Source organism: Ranitomeya variabilis, chromosome 8 (genome assembly GCF_051348905.1).
Source record: "Ranitomeya variabilis isolate aRanVar5 chromosome 8, aRanVar5.hap1, whole genome shotgun sequence".
Taxonomy (NCBI): Eukaryota; Metazoa; Chordata; class Amphibia; order Anura; family Dendrobatidae; genus Ranitomeya; species Ranitomeya variabilis.
In genome coordinates, this window is record NC_135239.1 from 52864735 (window position 1) to 52886182 (window position 21448).

The 21448-nt window shown below is 40.6% G+C and overlaps 1 protein-coding gene across 1 annotated transcript in view; it reads left to right on the plus strand.

The window, feature by feature from the left end:
* The first annotated feature begins 1407 nt into the window (after nucleotides 1-1407).
* Nucleotides 1408-21448, plus strand: part of PLPPR4 (phospholipid phosphatase related 4) — a 126542-nt gene continuing 106501 nt past the window's right edge. Inside the window, exon 1 of the mRNA XM_077277318.1 lies at nucleotides 1408-1890. Coding sequence (XP_077133433.1) covers nucleotides 1813-1890 — 78 coding nt within the window. The 5' untranslated portion in view covers nucleotides 1408-1812. The remainder of the gene's footprint in view (nucleotides 1891-21448) is intronic.

Genomic DNA, 21448 nt, shown 5'->3' on the forward strand with positions numbered 1-21448 from the left:
CTGTGCAGGTGCAGCAGGCACCATTTTGAGAAACCTTTATACTTTTTTTACTAGTAAATAAAATAATTAACTGCACATTACACATGCGATCAGGCTGCAGTGCAGTCTCCGTCTGCCTGCTGCAGGTGAGTTTTGTTTTCTCAATATTTATATAATATTCATTATGTAAAATAGGGGGCAGGTCAATGAGGGATCAGTGAACTATCAGAATTCATACAGATGAATAGCTAAGCAGAGCATCACATGAAGACCCCCCCCCCACAGGCCGCCCCAGAGCACAAGCATATTATTAACTCAAAACTGAAAATAAAGATTAAACAACAACCACAAGATCTATTTTATCAACCAAGGTATCATTTTATCAGAATATCGGCGCCAACCTGACGCTGTCTGAAGGTTACTCAGCACAATCCTGATGACAGATTTCCTTCAAGATCTGGGCTTTTTTAATGGTGTTTACATAAGGGCGTGACTCACATGATTTTCTGGAGGCTGTCTACAGCATAGACTGCTTAGAATTATTATTTGGTGAGCCACACCCAGTTGTAAAGACCACAAAAATGAGCATTAAATAAAAGCCCATATCTCTGGAACTTTTTGGCGGGCTCTAAAAAAAACAAAAACAGAATACTCAGTGGGGCAGTGAGAATAAAATGAGAGGAAAAAAATGGCCATTTTTGACCTGGTGATAAGCCTTTCATCAAACTTTTCATGTTGAACAGGACACCTGAAGTAATACTGGCTGCAGAGCAGAATAAAACTTTTCAGTTTGTTTTTAATTTTGCGTCTCTGTTGCGGAGATATTACAAATCAAAGTATCGACACCAAATGAGTTAAATGTTGTTACGTCCAATTGGGTGTCATCAGGTACCAACTCATACAGGGAGAAGAAGTGCACGCCCCCAGTGAAATCTATCTGATAACACCCTCTTGGACTTAACTAAAGTTAACTCATTAGGTCCCAAATTCTTTGATTGCTAATATCTCTGCAACGGAGAGAAGAAATTTTTAAAAAAATGATTTATTCTGCTCTGCAGCTCCTATTATATCATGTGCTCAATGTGAAAAAATGTGGTGACAGTTACATCGATAGATGAATAAAACCTATCAATGTTTCATTTCCCAATAATTATAATAAAATTCTCCCAAAATGATGATTAGCAAGTGTCTGCACAGCTTCCCATCTGAAAGGGAGATAATCAATTACATAAGAAAACCACCTGAATATGAATAGCACATGACTAGTTAATAAAAGGGTTAAATTAAATTGCCGGTGTGGTCTCTTGACCGCTAAGTCCCTCCGGCTTTCAGTGGCATCTCCTTCTGCATCATTTGTTAGGTGGAAGGACTGATCAGATTGGAGCATCCTCCATCACCTCCAGCACACACAACCTCGGCATTTTCTCCCTTTGCTCTCTGTGGCTCCTTTGACGTCAGACCTACAGACAATAAGCCGTGCATTCTAATGATAAAGTGAATAGGAGCTTATGGGGAGAGGGGGTTTTGTATAGCAGCCATTCCTGTTTCTGCACGGCATAATGAATAATTTTCTCTGACTGTGTGGGAACTTGTATTGCTGCAAGGGAGAGGGGGAAAAAAAGGAGAGAGAAAGAGAGAGAGAGGAGGGGGTGAGAAGGAGAGACTGAGCTAGAGGGAGAGAGGAGAGAAGGAAGGAAAAAAAAAGCAAATGCTGCACACTCCATAGGTGGCACTAGGGAATGGTACAACAACACTGAGCTTTAGGTTTGCAAAAGGGAAAATCATTTTGAATCCGCCTGCCTGAAAGAGAGGAAACGGCTGATAAAAACAAACATGTCTGCGAAGGAAAGGCAAAAAATTAGGGTGACAAAAGACAGCGTCACCTTGCTCCCGTGTTTTTACTTTGTGGAGGTAAGTGACAAGAGAATCCTAATGCTTTCATTGCATGTCAATGTGTGCATGGTCCTTCTGTCTTAAAATTAGATTTTTTTTCCCCATGCTGGAAAATTTGCTTTATTTCTAGACAATGAATTAATGAAGATCTGCATGTGTGTGTCTCTGTATCACAGGCTGGAGGTTACGTATTGGGTAGAATGGTTTGCATCTTGAGATAACTGTGTAAACCGTCACGTCTTTAGACACAATGTAGGTGATGTGCAGAGACTGACGATCAATAGATAGATATTGTAAAGCTTTGCTAATAAATGTGCCGACAGTGTAATACAGATGTATTCTCATATATTTCCTATTGTTGATACATCCACGTTACATGTCATCCTCGACCTGCTCAGTCAGAGGCTGACATATGCCATAAGGCTGTACAACGTCGATGAAGATGATTAATGTATTTTTTATGTAAATGTAAAAACTGTTTGTGGAAATAGACATTTGGTTTTGGAATATGTACAGTATTGGTGCCTAGTGTTTTTTTTCTTTCCTGGCACTCAGCCTTTTTTGTTGCTGTACATAGTGTTGACGACTTGTCTGGGTTTTACGAAATAATGCACACATACACTGTATCCATGTAGATGACAGATATCCATGATCACATGGAAGGATAGGAAGGATTCATCATCTTGGAAGCAAGATTAGATATGGTGTTATACGGGAATGAATGAAGGTCATATATGTTTGCTTGTTTTGAAGGCCAAGCTGAATGTGCTGGAATATTTATCAATAATTACAGACCGGTAGTTGCTATCTATAGGGGAGTTCAGCGACAGGCCACATTTACTGTCATTGATGTGACGTTCTAACATGTTATGTGGCCCTGTTGGAGAAAAAGGGAGGACTTAAAGGTTTCTTAACATCTGCCTTATAGTGCTATCTAGTATCTATCTATCTATCTATCTATCTATCTATCTATCTATCTATCTATGTATCTATCTATCTATCTATCTATCTATCTATCTATCTATCTATCTATCCCCAATAAGTTATCTTTTCCAGTACTAGGAACACAGGCCTACATTGTTACAAGATACTACACATCATAGTAGTAGATCAGTGGAGGAGCGAAGGATGATGTTTATAACACTCAAAATAAAAAATGAAAAAACAAACGAAAAAAAGTCAACTCGCCACTCAGAAGATCCAAAGCAAGGATGCCTGCAGTGCCGCAGGATGAAACATGTGAAGAAATAGGAGGAAATCTAACGTGTAAATTTTCTGTAAAAATAAGAACTTTATTCGGAAGTATAAAAAAATCCATAAAAGTTGCAACTGTGTTAATGGCTTTACATTAGTGAGCAAAACCTTGCTCATTGATGTAAACCCATGCACGGTTGCGACTTTTATGGATTTTTTATACTTCTGAATAAAGTTCCTATTGTTACGGAAAATTTACACGTTGGATTTCCTCCTATTTCTACACTCAGTAATCGATGTGAATACTTTTCTGCCCAATGATGAAAAAAGTATTCTCGGAGTGATACCTTTATTGGTTAACTAGAAAATAATATATGTTTGCAAGCTTTCAGGGCACAGAGGCTCCTTCAGGCAGGATTACAAAAATGTTGTAATTTTGCCTGAAGAAGGAGCCTCTGTGCTCTGAAAGCTTGCAAACATATATTATTTTCTGGTTAGCCAATAAAGGTATCACTCCAAGAATACTTTTTTCATCATTGGACAGAAAAGTATTCACATCGATTTTTCTGGCTAACACAGTACCACAATATAATTTGTTATTGTACGCTTAATAATAGTATCCCAAGAAGTAACTCCATGAAGCCCAAGCATGAAGAATAGAGTTGAGCGAATTTGGTCGAGTTTCCTCTTATTTGGCAAGCTATAGCGCTTGCCGAATAAGCTGCAGAGGGAACCCGGCTTCCTGGATCGCTCTGGCCGATCAGCTGATCGGCGCCGCAGCTGCGTGTATTGTGGCTGTGTCACAGTCGCAGCACATGCATGGAGAGCTGTTGTGAACTCTGTGTTCAGGCTCCCTCTTGTGGTCACTGGTGGTATGGTGTGACTTTTGCTTTGGGCTCCCCCTGGTGGCTTTGTCTGTTATCCTGCTGGTCTCTGGCTATCAGCTGGTTCGTTATCCTCTGGGAGGTTCCTATATAGCTCTGTTTTACTTCCACTTGTTGCCGGCTGTCGATGTAATCAGTGCTACTCAGATTCCTTCTGACTACCTTGCTCCCAGTCCATCCAGCTCAAGCTAAGTTTTGTTTGCTCATTTTTTTATCAGCAGTGTTTTTCATGTTTTCTGTTCCAGCTTGCTAAAATGTAATTCCCTCGCTTGCTGGTTGCTCTAGTGGGCTGAGTTTCTCCCCACACACCGTTAGTTGGTGTGGGGGTTCTTGAAATCTCAGGATGGATATTTTGTAAGGGTTTTTTATTGATCGCATAGACCGCTGCTCTATTTTCTGCTTTCTAGTACTAGTGGGCCTCTTTTGCTGAATCTGATTTCATCCATATGTATGTGCCTTCTTCATACTTCACCGTTAATATTTGTTGGGGGCTTCTATATCTTTGGGGATTATTTCTCTGGAGGCAAGCGAGGTCTTTCTTTCTCTTTAGGGGTAGCTAGTTCCTCAGGCTGGCTCGAGACGTCTAGGAATTTTTTAGGCACGTTCACCGGCTACCTCTAGTTGTTTTGGATAGGTTCAGATTTGCGATCAGTCTAGTTACCATCTCCCTAGAGCTCGTCCTTAGTTTATTCACTTGCTGGTCTATTTGTGATCCTCAGCCATTAAGGATCATAACAGAGAGCCTGTTTGTTGGGATCTCCATGCATGTGCTGTGACTGTGACTCAGCCGCGACACATGCACCTGCGGCGCCGATCCGCTGATCGTCCGGCGCGATCCAAGAAGCCAGGTTCCCTCTGCAGCTGATTCGGCAGGAACTGAATAAGAGGAAACCCAAACAAATTTGCTCATGTCTAATGAAGAATCTCCAATGTACCATAGTTTGGTCATGCAAGAGTCTTCAAGAGTATATTGTAGCATCAATTAAGACCTTTACCATCCAGATGGGCCAGAAACGCGTTATTTTGTTCATTTGAAAGAGAAAAAATATTATTTATTTACTATCTATCCATTTATTATGGTTTTTACTAATCGGACTGTAATTTTTATTGATTTCCATTTTGAGACCATCCATTTATCAAAGCAGAAACATAACCTAATGGTCTCTTTTTATATATAAATATGTATGGCCTATGCACATTTTACAGAATACAGAAACTCTTGATTCCATGCATATGTTTTGATGGTTTATAACAGGGAAAAAGAGAGGCCTTGTTATAGGCCGAAACATGTTGTTCTAGATGTCCACTGGTTTGATCTGACTGCATGTAACTGCGCTTTTTTACATTTTTTAACTATTTCTCAATAAAATGGAAGTTTTATACAAATAAGACCTCTGAAGGGGCAGCTGATTCTTCATCGCCGGGCCATATATTTTTTGACTGGATTATGTTTTGCTGGGTGTGTTGTGCGGTACATCAACAGGTCGAATGTACTCTAAACGATATTTCATTGTCAAGCACATTGAACAGCACAAACTTCTAGTTCCCTTCAAATCCTACGACAAATCTCTGTGGGCGATCCTGTTCATTATACTGTGTACCACTGACTTTGGTCTAATGTCCATGTCCCATTCATTCCATTAGGATGCAACTATTGACTATGATCCTGTCCAAGTGGGCAAGCAATGTGCTCGAACTGTAAAGAGTAGACAATACCACATAGTTACAGTAGTGACAAGATGCTTAATATTTCATTGATTTCAGTGATCTTGGCTTTTCTTTTAATTAAGAGGGGTAAGCTAGACTTAAAGAGTAACCAAACTTTTTTAAATTTAATTATTGATCAGCCTTTGTAAAGTTATAATATAATAATAATAATAATTTTTATTTATATAGCGCCAACATATTCCGCAGCGCTTTACAACTTATAGAGGGGACTTGTACAGACAATAGACATTACAGCATAACAGAAATCACAGTTCAAAATAGATACCAGGAGGAATGAGGGCCCTGCTCGCAAGCTTACAAACTATGAGGAAAAGGGGAGACACGAGAGGTGGATGGTAACAATTGCTTTAGTTATTTGGACCAGCCATAGTGTAAGGCTCGGGTGTTCATGTAAAGCTGCATGAACCAGTTAACAGCCTAAGTATGTAGCAGTACAGACACAGAGGGCTATTAACTGCATAAAGTGTATGAGAACATGATGCAAGGAACCTGATTATGTGTTTTGGTTTTTTTTTTCTATTTTTAATAGGCCACACAGGGATAGTTAGGTTAATGCGTTGAGGCGGTAGGCCAGTCTGAACAAATGCGTTTTTAGGGCACGCTTAAAACTGTGGGGATTGGGGATTAATCGTATTAACCTAGGTAGTGTTTTCTAAAGAATCGGCGCAGCACGTGTAAAGTCTTGGAGACGGGAGTGGGAGGTTCTGATTATTGAGGATGCTAACCTGAGGTCATTAGCGGAGCGGAGGGCACGAGTAGGGTGGTAGACTGAGACCAGAGAGGAGATTTAGGGTGGTGCTGAGCCATGGAGTGCTTTGTGGATGAGGGTAGTAGTTTTGTACTGGATTCTGGAGTGGATGGGTAGCCAGTGTAATGACTGGCACAAGGTAGAGACATCGGTGTAACGGTTGGTGAGGAACATGATCCTGGCAGCAGCATTCAGGACAGATTGGAGCGGGGAGAGTTTGGTAAGAGGGAGGCCGATTAGTAGAGAGTTACAATAGTCCAGACGGGAATGAATAAGAGAAACAGTAAGAGTTTTTGCAGAGTCGAAAGTAAGAAAAGGGCGAATTCTAGAAATGTTTTTGAGATGCAGATAAGAAGAGCGAGCCAGTGATCGGATGTGGGGGGTGAATGAAAGCTCGGAATCAAGGATGACCCCAAGGCAGCGGGCATGTTGCTTTGGAGTAATGATTGAACCGCACACGGAGATGGCAATGTCAGGCAAAGGTAGGTTAGTAGAGGGAGAGAACACGAGGAGTTCAGTTTTTGACAGGTTCAGTTTCAGATAGAGGGAGGACATGATGTTAGAGACAGCGGTAAGACAATCACTGGTGTTTTCTAAGAAGGTCGGAGTGAAAGCAGGAGAAGAGGTGTATAATTGGGTGTCATCAGCATAGAGATGGTACTGGAACCCAAATCTACTGATTGTTTGTCCAATAGGGGCAGTATACAAAGAGAAGAGGAGGGGGCCTAGGACTGATCCTTGAGGAACCCCAACAGTAAGGGGAAGGGGAGAGGAGGAGGAACCAGCAAAACATACAGTGAAGGATCGGTCAGAGAGATAGGAGGAGAACCAAGAGAGAAAGGAGTCCTTGAGGCCGATGGAGCGGAGCATAGTGAGGAGGAGCTGATGATCCACAGTGTCGAATGCTGCGGAGAGATCCAAGAGAATTAGCATGGAGTAGTGACCATTAGATTTAGCTGTTAGTAGGTCATTAGAGACTTTAGTGAGGGCAGTTTCAGTAGAGTGTAAAGAGCGGAAGCCAGATTGAAGAGGGTCGAGAAGAGAGTTATCTGAGAGATAGCGGGTAAGACGGGAGTGGACCAGGCGTTCGAGGAGTTTAGAGATGAAGGGAAGATTAGAGACAGGTCTATAACTAGCGGCACAATTTTGGTTGAGGGAGGGTTTTTTAAGTAATGGATGTATGATGGCATGCTTAAATAAGGAGGAAAAAATACCGGAAGTGAGGGAAAGGTTGAATATTTTTGTTAGGTGAGAGGTGACAGCCGGGGAAAGGGACTGGAGGAGATGTGATGGAATGGGGTCACTGGTGCAAGTGGTCGGGCGAGAAGATGCAAGGAGCCTGCTTACTTCTTCTTCTGTAACTGGTTCAAAGTCAGAGAGTGAACTAGATGCAGTGGGGGAGGGAGGACAGTGCATGGTATGAAGAGATTGGGAGATGATTTCCTGTCGAATGTGGTCAATTTTTTCTTTGAAGTAATTGGCCAGATCGTCAGCGCGGAGATCTGTGGTTGGGGCCTGCTCTCTTGGGTTGAGTAGGGACTGGAAAGTGTCGAAGAGACGTTTAGGGTTATTGGACAGTGAGGTGATGAGGGTGTTGAAATAGGTTTGTTTGGAGAGGTGAAGGGCAGAGTTGTATGTTTTTAGCATGAACTTATAATGGATGAAATCTTCGGGTAGATTAGATTTTCTCCACAGACGTTTGGCGCACCTGGAGCATCGCTGCAGGAAGCGTGTTTGCAGCGTGTGCCACGGTTGTCGCCGTCTGTGTCGAGTTGCTCTATGTATAGGAGGAGCAGCTTCATCCAGGGCACTTTGCAGGGTTTCATTGTAATGGTTCAGAGCAGAATCAGGACATGAGATGGAGAAGATTGGGGCCAATGAGGACTGCAAGTTCTTCATAAGTTTCTGGGTGTTAATGGCCTGTATGTTTCTATAAGTGTGGAAAGTGGGGGTGACCTGAGCAGGATGGCAGTTCTTGATAGAGAATGAAAGAAGGTTATGGTCAGAGAGCGGGAGAGGGGTGTTTGTGAAATCATCCACTGAGCAAAGTCGGGAGAAGACCAAGTCAAGGGAGTTTCCATCTTCATGCGTTGGAGAGATAGTATGCTGCGAGAAGCCGAAAGAGGAGGTTAGAGATAAAAGGTGAGAAGCAGACGGGGAAAGGGGAGAAGCAATGGGGATGTTGAAATCACCCATGATAAGGGTGGGGGTGTCACAGGAGAGAAAGTGTGGAAGCCAGGTGGCAAAGTGATCCAGGAACTGATGAGAGGGGCCAGGAGGACGATACACCACCGGCACTCGCATGGAGAAGGGGACGTAGAGTCTGACAGCATGGACCTCAAAGGAAGGGAATACAAGTGAGGATACTTGGGGGATAACTAAGTTATGAATCATTGTAATTTACTCCATTAACTTATGTTATTTCCTTCTGTCTTTAGCACTATATGGAAAGTGCTGGCTTGTCTGCCTAGTTCATGCTTTGTTAGGAACTGATTTGCACTGTAGGTCTAGCAAAGATCTGTTGTTCTGTGAGCGTATCTACTCAGATAGGGAATAATGTGTGAACTTGGGGGAAGAGAGTAGAGGAGCCCACACAGGACTATGGGTTTTGCTAGACCTTCAGTTCAAATCAGCTGCTAAGACAGCAGAAACTAGGCAGACAAGTCAGCACTTTCTGCATGGTGTTAAAGATACAGGTGCTTCTCACAAAATTAGAATATCATCAGCCATAATCAACATTAACAGAAATAAACACTTGAAATAGATCACTCTGTTTGTAATGTCTCTATATAATATATGACTTTCACTTTTTGTATTGAAGAACTGAAATAAATTAACTTTTTGATGATATTGTAATTTCTGAGAAGCACCTGTAGAAGGAAGCAAAATGAGGCAACGGAGTATATTACAAAGATGTAAGGTAGCACTGTCAGTGGAAGGCTTACAGCTCTTAAATCTTTAAGTAAGTCATTCCATCTAACAAGTCCAATGAGAAACCAGGCCTTTGATCTTTAACCCTTACAACAGTGGCATGTAAAAGTTTGGGCACCCCTGGTCAAAATTACTGTTTTTTGTGAACAGTTTAGCAAGTTGAAGATGAAATGATCTCTAAAACCCTAAAGTTAAAGACAACACATTTTCATTTTCGGGGGGTGGGGTAAAAACAAAAAAATATATTTTGATATTTTATGTTTTAGAAATTACAAAAAGGAAAATGGTCTGATGCAAAAGTTTGGGCACCCTGCAAAGTTAGTACCTAGTAGCAAAGCAATTTTGAAAGTCTCACAGCTTGTAAGCGCTTTTTGTAGCCAGACAAGAGACTTTCAATTCTTGTTTGAGGGATTTTCATCCATTCTACCATGGAAAATTCTACCAGGTCTGTGAGATTCCTGGATTGGCTTGCATGCACTGCTCTTTTGAAGTCTAGCCACAGATTTTCAATGATGTTCAGATCAGAGGACTGTGAGGGCCATTGTAAAACCTTCAACTTGTGCTTTTTGAGGCAGTCTATTGTGGATTTTGACATGTGTTTAGGATCATCATTATCCATTTATAGACACCATCCTCTTTTCAACTTTAGCTTTTTTTTTTTTCAAATGATTTAATTGAATCCCTTCTTCCCACTACTCACGAAATGTTCCCCGTGCCATTAGCTGCAACACAATACAACACAACATGATTGATCCACCTCCATGCTTTATTGTTAGGGAGATGTTCTTTTCCTGAAATTCTGTGCTCTTTTTTTCTCCACACATACTTTTGATCATTGTGGGCAAAGAGTTCTATTTTAGCACCAGGCTTGTTTAGATGTTATTTTGCATACTTCTGAAGCTTAATTCTATGGTGAGGAAGCAGGACAGGTTTTCTTCTGATGACTCTTTCATGAAAGCCATATTTGTGCAGGTGTCTCTGAACAGTAGAACAATATACCACAACTCCAGAGTCTGCTAAATCTTTGTGACGGTATTTTGCATTCAAGCAGCTATTCTGATTTGCCTCTCTAGAAATCCTATGAGCAGCTCTAACTGAAACTTTGCTTGGTCTTCCAGACCTTATCTTGCCCTCCACTGTTCCTGTTAACTGCAATTTCTTGATTACATTTCAAACTGAGGAAAGGGCCTTAAAAATGCTTTGTTACCTTCTTATAGCCTTCTCCTGCTTTGTGGGCCTCCACTATTTACATTTTCAGAGTGCTAGGCAGTTGAGTAGAAGAACCCATGGCTGCTGTTTTTTAGCACAAGGTTAGAGGAGGGTGGGTTTTTATCAAGTTGGAAAATTTGCATCACTTGACCTTTCATTACAATGATAGTAAACAATCCATAATCCTAACAGGTTACTTAACATTTACCAAGGTTTCAAACATGTAAAAGATGTAAAAGATGAAAATGTATTCTTTGTTTTTACCTAAAATTCAAAAGAAATGTGTCATCTTTACCTTTAGGTCTTTTTCAGTAAGAAATATTGCGTTGACTTGCTGCTTTCTAGTGAATGAAGAATGAAAAAAGAATTTGTAATTGTAATTAAAATGCAGTAAGACAAGCTGCCAACTGCATTATATTACTGATCAATCACAGCGGGTCTGTTGACACTTCCTCTGGATCAACATGTTAGGGCATGTTAGGTTAGGATATGGGTTTAACTAGATGGACTTAAAGTCTTCCTTCAACCTTAAAAACTATGTTACTATGGTTCTATGTTACCTCTCCTATATCTCTCTTCCCTTAGCAAATTAATCTTTCTATTGTAGGCAGAATACTATACCCATCTTCTTCACTGCTTCAGTTGTATAACACACACAATGTTTGTAGCATTTGTCTAATATTTTACGGCTTTTTCTCCTACTTTCTATTGCTGAGCTGTGAGCTCTGATATCCACTCACTATTCAGAATCAACCTAAAATGGCTGCTGCATTCTCTTTCTTGACCTTTATACAGGCTATAGTCCCTCCAGGTTGGCTGTGCTATACGACCTCATATGATAGTTGTAAAGCCTTATGGGGAAGCAAGCGTGGCTGCACTTGAGTTCATGTGAGCTTTAGCTGGCTGATGCAATCTTTTACTTTGTGGAAAATGGCAATGGACCATTTTTTGTCTATTCAAGCAAATTTAATCACAAATAGTTCAAATTCACTGGGTCAGGTGAATCTCCTATAATTCGACATGAGTTTGACTTGCAGTGAATCAATTTGTTCACCGTTATAGGATTTGTTATGGGCATGGAACCCTGTCTGATCAGCTGTTTGAGTTTGAAAGTGTCACAGTGCTCATGAGATAACTGCAGCCACTACTCAGACAACCGATTCTTAATTAATACATTCACCCACATAAAATAAAAACACCTTATACTCATATAACAAAGTCATGCAAGCCCCGGGAGATCTGGTGCAAACATTTCAGGAAACAAGCAGGCACCGAAGGTGTGAGTAAGTTGTTTTCATTTCATGTGGGAGAATATTATAATTGAGAAAGGATTCTCCCAGTCATGGACAACCTCTTTAAATTGGTTTTCCCAAAAATAATAAGTTATCTCCGGTCTGTAGGATAAAGGGTAACTTTGCTGATCACGGTGTGTCTGACTACCAGGAACCCCACTAATCCTAAGATCCCCATTTTGAATGTAGAGTGAAGACATGCATACTCAGCCTCCGCTCCAACCATGGGATTGCCAGAAATAGCCGAGCACTGTACTCGACTTTCTCTGTTCTTTAGACATTGAATGGAGCAGATTTCAAGCATGAGCATCTCTGCTCCATACAAGACAGTGCCCCCCATTATCAGGGTTCCAGAGCCCCATTTTTTTATAAATATGGCTGGGGTCACACTCACACGGTCATCAATTCTCTCATACAAGAGAATCAGGCTCATTATGCTAATGTCACTTTGATCAAACTCTGTCAAAGTATGATCCGAGTGTCACCTTAGTGTGATCCGATTCTCTTGCTTCAGAGGATCACAGCACAGTTTTGGAGAAGACGGAGAACTTAAATTCTCCACCTCCTCCACTGCCCGTGGTAATCGCACTGCACTTGGATGCATTAAATCTTAGTGAAGTCCGCGTTTCAGGCGCATCTATAGACTTGTATGAATGAATGTAATCCGATCATGCTGCGATTGTTTTCTCATGTCACATCAGCATGAGAAAAAATTTGCAGATCTGCACTGCCCCATAGTATAACACTGGGCCAAGTGCTATCTGATAAAACATCGACTTCCACTCAGCCATGTTATACGGTCATGTTAGCAAGCATTATGGAGCATTTTCCAAGTTGAGGATGCCTCAACAATGGTTAAATAATGTCTCTGGAAACCTCAAGCAGGTAAAGGATGCTCAAAAGTCTGAACGTATGAACAACTGCATGTCTCTTTACATAGAAATATATGTTCATTTTTTGAGGGTTTTGTTAGCGCTTTTTCCAGTAGGGTTCAGGGTGAATGAGCTCCAAACCCACCTGAAAAACTTTTTGGAGCAAAAACTGGCTATGTGCACACAACATTTCTTAGATGCCAGCGCAACTGCTAGAGCCTTTACTCACGAAGCCTCTTCAGGAAAATGCAGTCCATTATGACCTTGTGCCACAGTGATATAACAGTGGAAAATGACAAGTTGTTGCTGCCAGGTGATGCCAGATAAGGGAATTACCGTTGTCATCTAAAAGTTATAAGACACATGACTACTTTTATTATAATACTCTGATAAGTGGTGGTGACATCTGCTTACAAGTCTGTTATTACTTTTTGAAATTTGCAAAAATAAAGACTTTTTTTCTGTTCATTTTTCACAAATTTGTGCCGAAGTATTTTTCTGAAGCCTACATTGAGTTACATGACCAATTTTGATCCAACTCTCAGATCAAAGTCGGACTAACCACCACAAATTTTTGTGGACCTGTCTGCGAAAAATCATGGACATGGGAATGGCCGCATAGGCTATCACAGGTATGCATGCTATCTGTAAAAAACAAGGATAACATTCATACGTGAAAACAGGATGTGTAAATGACGCTTTATAGTAACTAGTAACCATCCTGCTCTGTAAATCTCTGTGTTATTGGAAAATAATTCTTGGGATCTGCCAATGCTGTTATTCTAATTTCCATTGAATATTTTTCCAATTTTCACCTTTCCATTTCTGAAATTTTCAGTCCTCTAAACTCCAATGCAAAATCCATATCAGGACCTGCCAGCTACATAATAAACTACTTATCAGATGTCAATCACATCTCCATTTTTGGCATACATGTGCTATCTGTTTTAAAATGGACCATAACACGTGGTCAGGCACCTTTTTATTCTTCAGCATTTTTCACGTGAAATTATGGCATTACCAAGTTTGGTCTGATTTGACTAGGTACATGATATTAACACACAGCACATGTATACCCTCGGTTTCGCATCCATTTGCTCTCTAGATGTGAATTTAGCCTGACTGTACAATCTGCTTGGCAGAGGGGCATATGGACTCATTCTTTTACCCAAGCCTGTGTGCAACTTCCAGCTGATCGATCAGTTCTGCTAATTTCAGTCTTAATGGTTTTTAATAATAAGTCTGCTACTTTTCCTTGCAAACCTGTACTCAGCATTATAACTATGTAGGTGGGCGTCAAGCACGATAAACACATTTGTCTTATAAAAAAATCTGTTCTCATGAACATTTTGATGTCCATATATGGCTATTCCTTTCCACTTTCATGTCACATAATAATTTTTTGATGGTTTATTAACTTTAGCGAACACCGGTAATACCTTGTATACAATTGCGGAAGCATCCTTCACAGATGAATAAATGCTCAAAAAGATTGTTTAGTCAGCAAAGAAAGGTTTAGAAATATTTATAGGTAAGAGCAACTAGAAAGAAAACCAGGACAGGACATACTGTAAATTATGGCTACTAATATTCATGCTTTTTAAAGTTTAATTAAGAATAATCCTTTGTAAAGTTAAAGATCTTTTGTAACATCTGTGTTTGCACATGTTCGTACAACCTCAGTCATTGTCACTAGTAATACTGTGGATGATGCTGGGCAATGATAGCACATTTCAGTTAAACATTCGGATGGCAAGGATCTATCTGAACTTTCCTTCCTCCAATTCACCTGTGTTTTGCAGTAGAGAGCTGGTTATTAGTGTAATTAGCTCTTCCCAGGATCCATAGATGGGGCTCCTCACTATTTAAGCCCACACAATCAGTAAATTAGTGTTTGGTGGCCATTATGACCATCATTGTCCTCTTCTCATCTTCTTCTGTTATGTCATCACATAGCCATATGTGTAATCAAGAAATTTGTCCATTCTTGTGGCAACTCAACTCTCTCACGTTGAGGTTTACTACAAGTATTGCCATTTTTTCCTAAGGAAAGTAATCTGCTTTGTATTCTCATATGGCACAAACTGTAGGACATTCCTTGGAATTGAAGCTGTGCTGAAAGGTGCACTCCACCATGGATAGCAGCAGATATGGCTGGACTTTACATGTCTTTATGGCCCATTGAGTCAATGTTTTAGTCAGCGGTGAAGCATGACTGCAGGTCTCTTTAGAAACAATGGTGCAAAATTACCAAAAAACAACTCTTCATATGTAGCTGACGGTTTAGACAATAGCACATTTTATCACTAAAATTTCAGAATGTAATGACAATTTGTTGGATAAAAGGTTTTTTAATATTATTATATGGTTGGAACCTTTTAAGAAATCACAATATGTATTTAACCTGTGTAAAAAATCCAACTCTATCTCTCCTGCTTTAACTCCTTAGCTAAAAAGGTAAAAATAAATCCTCTTTAGAAAAGTGGATTAGGTTAATGGATTTTTAGAATATTTTTAGAAGTACAATAGAAAAATATGATCAGCTTGACAGTTCTAGTGACTCCTTTATGATGAACTGTGCTATTCATCCTGCATATGAACAGTTATATATCATAGCTGTTTCTCATATGATAATACCTATTTTGAAGAGTGTGCTCCTCATCACCTTTGAGATGTCATTTAAGCCTATCCTGTTGACATTTACCTAAACTTTTAATGGTTTGATGAAATTTTGGAAAAAGAGAAACTTTAGACTTTTTTTAATAAAACGCATATTTGCAATAGTAGACCTGCTAAGCTTGATTCATCATTTATTCAACCAAGGTAACTCTGACATCCTTAATTCAGCCTTCAGAAAAAACCCTGATTGAGGGAGAGAGGGAAGAGAAACAGGTGTGGCGCTTCCTCTGAGAGTAATACTTTTTTGCCAACAATGAAAAATTATTTTCGCTATGGTTATACTCACCTTTAATCAGTAGGAAATGCACGTTGAGATTCTCTAGGAATCGATTCTTTGTGCACCTCTCCTCAGTGTCTTGAAAATCCAATAAGGTGTGCAGCTCACTTTGGAGAACTATGTACAGATTCTGCTTCAGATCTACATAGGTAGTGAATTCAGAGTAAGGAGGAACTCCAAGCAAATGTGGCGCTCGTCACTAGTGTTGAGCGATACCGTCCGATACTTGAAAGTATCGGTATCGGAAAGTATCGGCCGATACCGGCAAAGTATCGGATCCAATCCGATACCGATTCCCGATACCAATACAAGTCAATGGGACTCAAGTATCGGACGGTATTCCTGATGGTTCCCAGGGTCTGAAGGAGAGGAAACTCTCCTTCAGGCCCTGGGATCCATATAAATGTGTAAAAGAAAGAATTAAAATAAAAAATATCGCTATACTCACCTCTCCGACGCAGCCTGCACCTCAGCGAGGGAACCGGCAGCGTTGTTTGTTTAAAATTCGCGCTTTTACTTGGTTACGTGAAGTCCCGGCTTGTGATTGGTCAGGGCGGCCATGTTGCCGGGACGCGGACCAATCACAGCAAGCCGTGACGAAATTACGTCACGGCTTGCTGTGATTGGTCCGCGTCCCGGCAACATGGCCGCCATTAACCAATCACAAGCCGGGACGTCACGGGAGGCTGGACACGCGCCCATTTTAAAAAGCGCGCGTGTCCAGCCTCCAGTGACGTCCCGGCTTATGATTGGTCACGGCGCCATGTTGCCGGGACGCGGACCAATCACAGCAAGCCGTGACGAAATTACGTCACGGCTTGCTGTGATTGGTCCGCGTCCCGGCAACATGGCCGCCATTAACCAATCACAAGCCATGACGTCACGGGAGGCTGGACACGCGCGCTTTTTAAAATGGGCGCGTGTCCAGCCTCCCGTGACGTCCCGGCTTGTGATTGGTTGCGCCGCGGTCAACCAATCACAAGCCGGGAGGCTGGACACGCGCGCTTTTTAAAATGGGCGCGTGTCCAGCCTCCCGGCTTGTGATTGGTTGACCGCGGCGCAACCAATCACAAGCCGGGATGTCACGGGAGGCTGGACACGCGCCCATTTTAAAAAGCGCGCGTGTCCAGCCTCCCGTGACGTCACGGCTTGTGATTGGTTAATGGCGGCCATGTTGCCGGGACGCGGACCAATCACAAAGCCGGGACGTAATTTTAAAATCCTTAAGGACCTGAAATTACGTCACGGCTTGCTGTGATTGGTTGCGTCTCCCATGTGACTGCGACGCAACCAATCACAACGCCGGAACATAATTTTAAAATCCTGAAGGACCTGAAATTACGTCACGGCTTGCTGTGATTGGTTGCGTCCCGGTCACATGGGCGGCACGCAACCAATCACAAGCCGGGACTCACGTAAAGGAAAGAAAAGCGCGAATTTTAAACAAAGAACGCTGCCGCTTCCCTCGGTAAGGTGCAGGCTGCGTCGGAGAGGTGAGTATAGCAATATTTTTTATTTTAATTCTCTCTTTTACACATTTTTACATTAATGTTGTTTCAATACCGATACCCGATATCACAAAAATATCGGAATTCCGATACAGCAAGTATCGGCCGATACCCGATACTTGCAGTATCGGAATGCTCAACACTACTCGTCACCTTAGTATTTCTTAAAACAATCCGTTTCCAGTGAAAATCTATTCCAAAAAATTGTTTTAATTTCTCAAAGAAAAAATGTTAAAGTACAATACTACACGTTTCAGCTGCTATTTTTACAGTGCAGCCTTCATCAGGTAACAAAAAAAACAAACAAACAAACAAACAACATACAAAAGCACTATAGGGTGGTGCTACAGCCTTGAAGCTTTCTTATTTATGAAGGTTCCCAGGAGGGATTAGCTGGGGGGCCCAGATTCTGACAATCGGGTTCTCCTCCCTGACAAATGTCTACATAGTTACGTCTGGAGAGACTCAGTTTTCTTCTGTACATAAAATGATATAAAGTAATATGACAGATATAAAATACTTAAAAATTAAAAATATAATGTAATTCATTCTAATACGTCTGTAGAGACTCAGTTTTCTTATATATATAAAATGGTATACAGTAATATAACAGATATAAAATACTTAAAAACTAAAAATATAATGTAATTCATTCTAATACTTTATAAAAACACAAAAAACAAAACTCTATACTCTATACCATTTTATACCACCTATAGTGCTTTTGTAAGTTTTTTTCATCTTTTGGGGGTTTTTTTGTACCTGATGAAGGCTGCACTGTAAAAATTGCAGCCGAAAAGTGTTGTATTGCATTTTAACATTTTTTTAAGGTGATGAATGCCACATTTGCTTGGAGTTCCTTCTTACTCTGAATCCTTAATTCAGGAGAGACACCTGAAAATTACCGTAAGTCTTTTCATATTTTTGTGAAGAGAGATGAGAGACTTTTTTTTTAAAGTTAAATCCTTCTCGACATTGGACCTACTGGTACATCCTATATAGCAGTGCGTTCTCACAAAAGGACGTACAGGTATGTCCTGGCGATCGTGTGAGTACAGGAGCCGAGGCACGGATGCCACTGCAGGAGTGGAGCCCGCACCGGCCAGGGCTGTTTAATCCACTAAATGCTGCAATCAATAGCTTTGTAAAAAAAATAATTTCTTAGTGTGTGACAGAAACCAAACATTAAAAAAAATATATAAGTCTGGTATTGCTTTAATCGCACCAACCCAAAGAATAAAGTTGCCTTATCACTTTTACCACACAAGGAATGACGTCAAAAATATATAAAAGCCATTCTTCACCAGCTGTTGATTTGTTCATTCGGTTCACAAATATTGCAGTAAGGCTCTGGTCACATTTATCCTGCGCTCTCTGCTGAGCGCTAACACTGGGGTTTCCGTGTAAATCTCTGAAATACGGGATTCAGGCAGAACCCTATAATGAGGCAGAGGGAAACATTGTGGACACCGTCTGTCTTACGATCCGGTGGTGTCTTTCTTTTTAAGCATGCATATAAGGCTGGTCAGTCACAGTTTTGTGCACCTCTGAAAATAAGGACACCGCTGAGAACAGGTTAGACTGAGTCCAGAGTAAATCTGCTGCCTCATTATAGTGAATGAATCCATCAGGGGTTTCATCTGAATCAATTAATTTTAAAATTTAGATGGAATTCCGGATGTAAAGTGTTCAACATAGAGTGCAGGATGAATGTGATCCAAAATGTTACGTATATTGTTCCCAGTATAAGCTTCAAATCAATCCACAAAAAAAGCAAGTCCCCACTCCTGTCTGTTACTCTGTTATCTGTCAATGAAATATAGGAGGCTTCCATGTTACTGGTAGTACGAAAGCACTGGAAAAGTGCTATGGCTCCTCGCTCCGCCCAAAAGAAATCCAGTGAATTTTGCAATCCCAAATCCAATTGCCCCCTCCTTTCTGAGCCCCAAGGTGCCTAAACAAAATTCAGTGTCCACATGTTTGGCTTTCTTATAGTGAAGAGAGCTTGAATAATTTTCAAGTGCATGTCTCCAGATGCACGAGCTGGGCATAATGTATGGGCACTATAATGTACGGCCACTAGAATGGCAGATTTGCAATTACAACTTGGAAACATCTACTGCTGCTTGTTTCTGAAAAACAGCCATGGAGTCAAAAATCATCACTACACCTGTAGATGAATTCCCAGGGGCTGTATTTTCCAAAATGGGGCCACTTGAAGGGGAATTCTGCTCTTCTGACACTTAGGGGCTCTGTATATGGAGTCCGCAAACTATTTTTCAATAATTTGTTCTCCAAGAATCAAATAGCAATCCTTCACTCCTGAGTCTTGCTATGAGGCTAAGCAGTACTGTACAGCCACATATGGGGTATTGCAACATTCAGCAGAAATTGTGTGACAAATTATGGTGCCATTTTTACCCATTTTCCCTTGTGAAAATATAAAATCTAGGGCTAAAACATAATTTTTGTGGTAAAAATGTAATTATCTTTTCTTCATTACCTAATGGCATAACATTTTGTGACACATGTGGTGTCAATATGATCACTTCACCCTTACATGAATTCATTGAGAGGTTTAGTTTGTAAAAATGGGTCACTTATATGGGGGTTTCACTGTTTCACCTTTACTCCAATATGCATCTTCTTCCCTTCTGAGCTTAGCACTGTGCCTCAAAAGTAGTTTTTGATCAAATATGAGGTTTTCAGGAGAAATTGAGTAACAAATTGTACTGTTCAATTTCTCCTATTATATCTTTTGAAAATTAAAAACTTGGGGCCAAAGCAATATTTGAGTGGAAAAAAATTGTAATTTTCCATTGATTCAGCCCAAAGTTATACAATTCTGTGAATCGACTGAGGGTTAAAAAATGCTCACTACACCCCTAGATGAATTCTTTGAGAGTTTTAGTTTCTAAAATAGCGTCACTTGTAGGGGTTTCTGCTGTTTTGACATGTCAGGGTTCTTCAAATGTGACATGGCATCAGCAATCTTTTTCAGCCAAAATTTCGCTCCATAATTCAATTGCCACTCCTTCCCTTCAGACCCCTTCCGTGTGCCCAAACCGTAAATTTCTACCACATCAGGTATCAGCGTACTCAGGAGGAATTGCACAACAAATTGTATCTTCCATTTTTTTCTTGTTACACTTAGGAAAATGTAAAATTTAAGCCTAACGCAATATTTTTGAGGGAATTAATGTAGTGTTTAATATTCACAGCTAAACGTTATAACATTTTGTGAAGCACCTGTGAGGTCAAGGTGCGCACATCTCTAGAGAATCCTTGAGGGTTTAGTTTCCAAAATTGGGTCACTTGTGGGGGTTATCTACTGTTTAGGTACATTATGGACTCTGCAAATGCGACATGGTGTCTGCTTGCTATCTATTCCAACAAATTTTACGCTCCAAAAGTGAAATTCCACATTCCTTTCCTTCCTGTGAAGCACGTAAAGGGTTAATTAACTTCTTAAATGTGCTTTTGAGCACTTTATGTGGTGTGAGTTTTGGCATTTTCTGTCACATAAGCCTCTCAAAGTCACTTCAAATGAGATATGGTCCCTAAAAAAAATGGTTTGGTAAATTTTGTTGGAAAAATTATAAATTGCAGTGATTAACTTTTAAACAATTCAGATGCAGTTGAGGTTCAGACTTTCAGCTTTCATTTGAGGGTATCCACATTAAAATTGGATGAAAGGTTTAGGAGTTTCATCTCCTTAACATGTGCCACCCTGTTTTTAAAGGGACCAAAAGTAATTGGACAGATTAAATAATTTTAAATAAAATGTTCATTTTTAGTACTTGGTTGAAAACTGTTGGCAATGACTGCCTGATGTCTTGAACTCATGGACATCACCAGACGCTGTGTTTCCTCCTTTTTGATGCTCTGCCAGGCCTTCACTGCGGTGGTTTTCAGTTGCTGTTTGTTTGTAGGCCTTTCTGTATAAAGTTTAGTCTTTAACAAGTGAAATGCATGCTCAATTGGGTTGAGATCAGGTGACTGACTTGGCCATTCAAGAATATTCCACTTCTTTGCTTTAATCAACTCCTGGGTTGCTTTGGCTTTATGTTTTGGGTCATTGTCCATCTGTAGTATGAAACGATGACCAATCAGTTTGGCTGCATTTGGCTGGATCTGAGCACACAGTATGGCTCTGAATACCTCAGAATTCATTCGACTGCTTCTGTCCTGTGTCACATCATCAATAAACACTAGTGACCCAGTGCCACTGGCAGCCATGCATGCCCAAGCCAT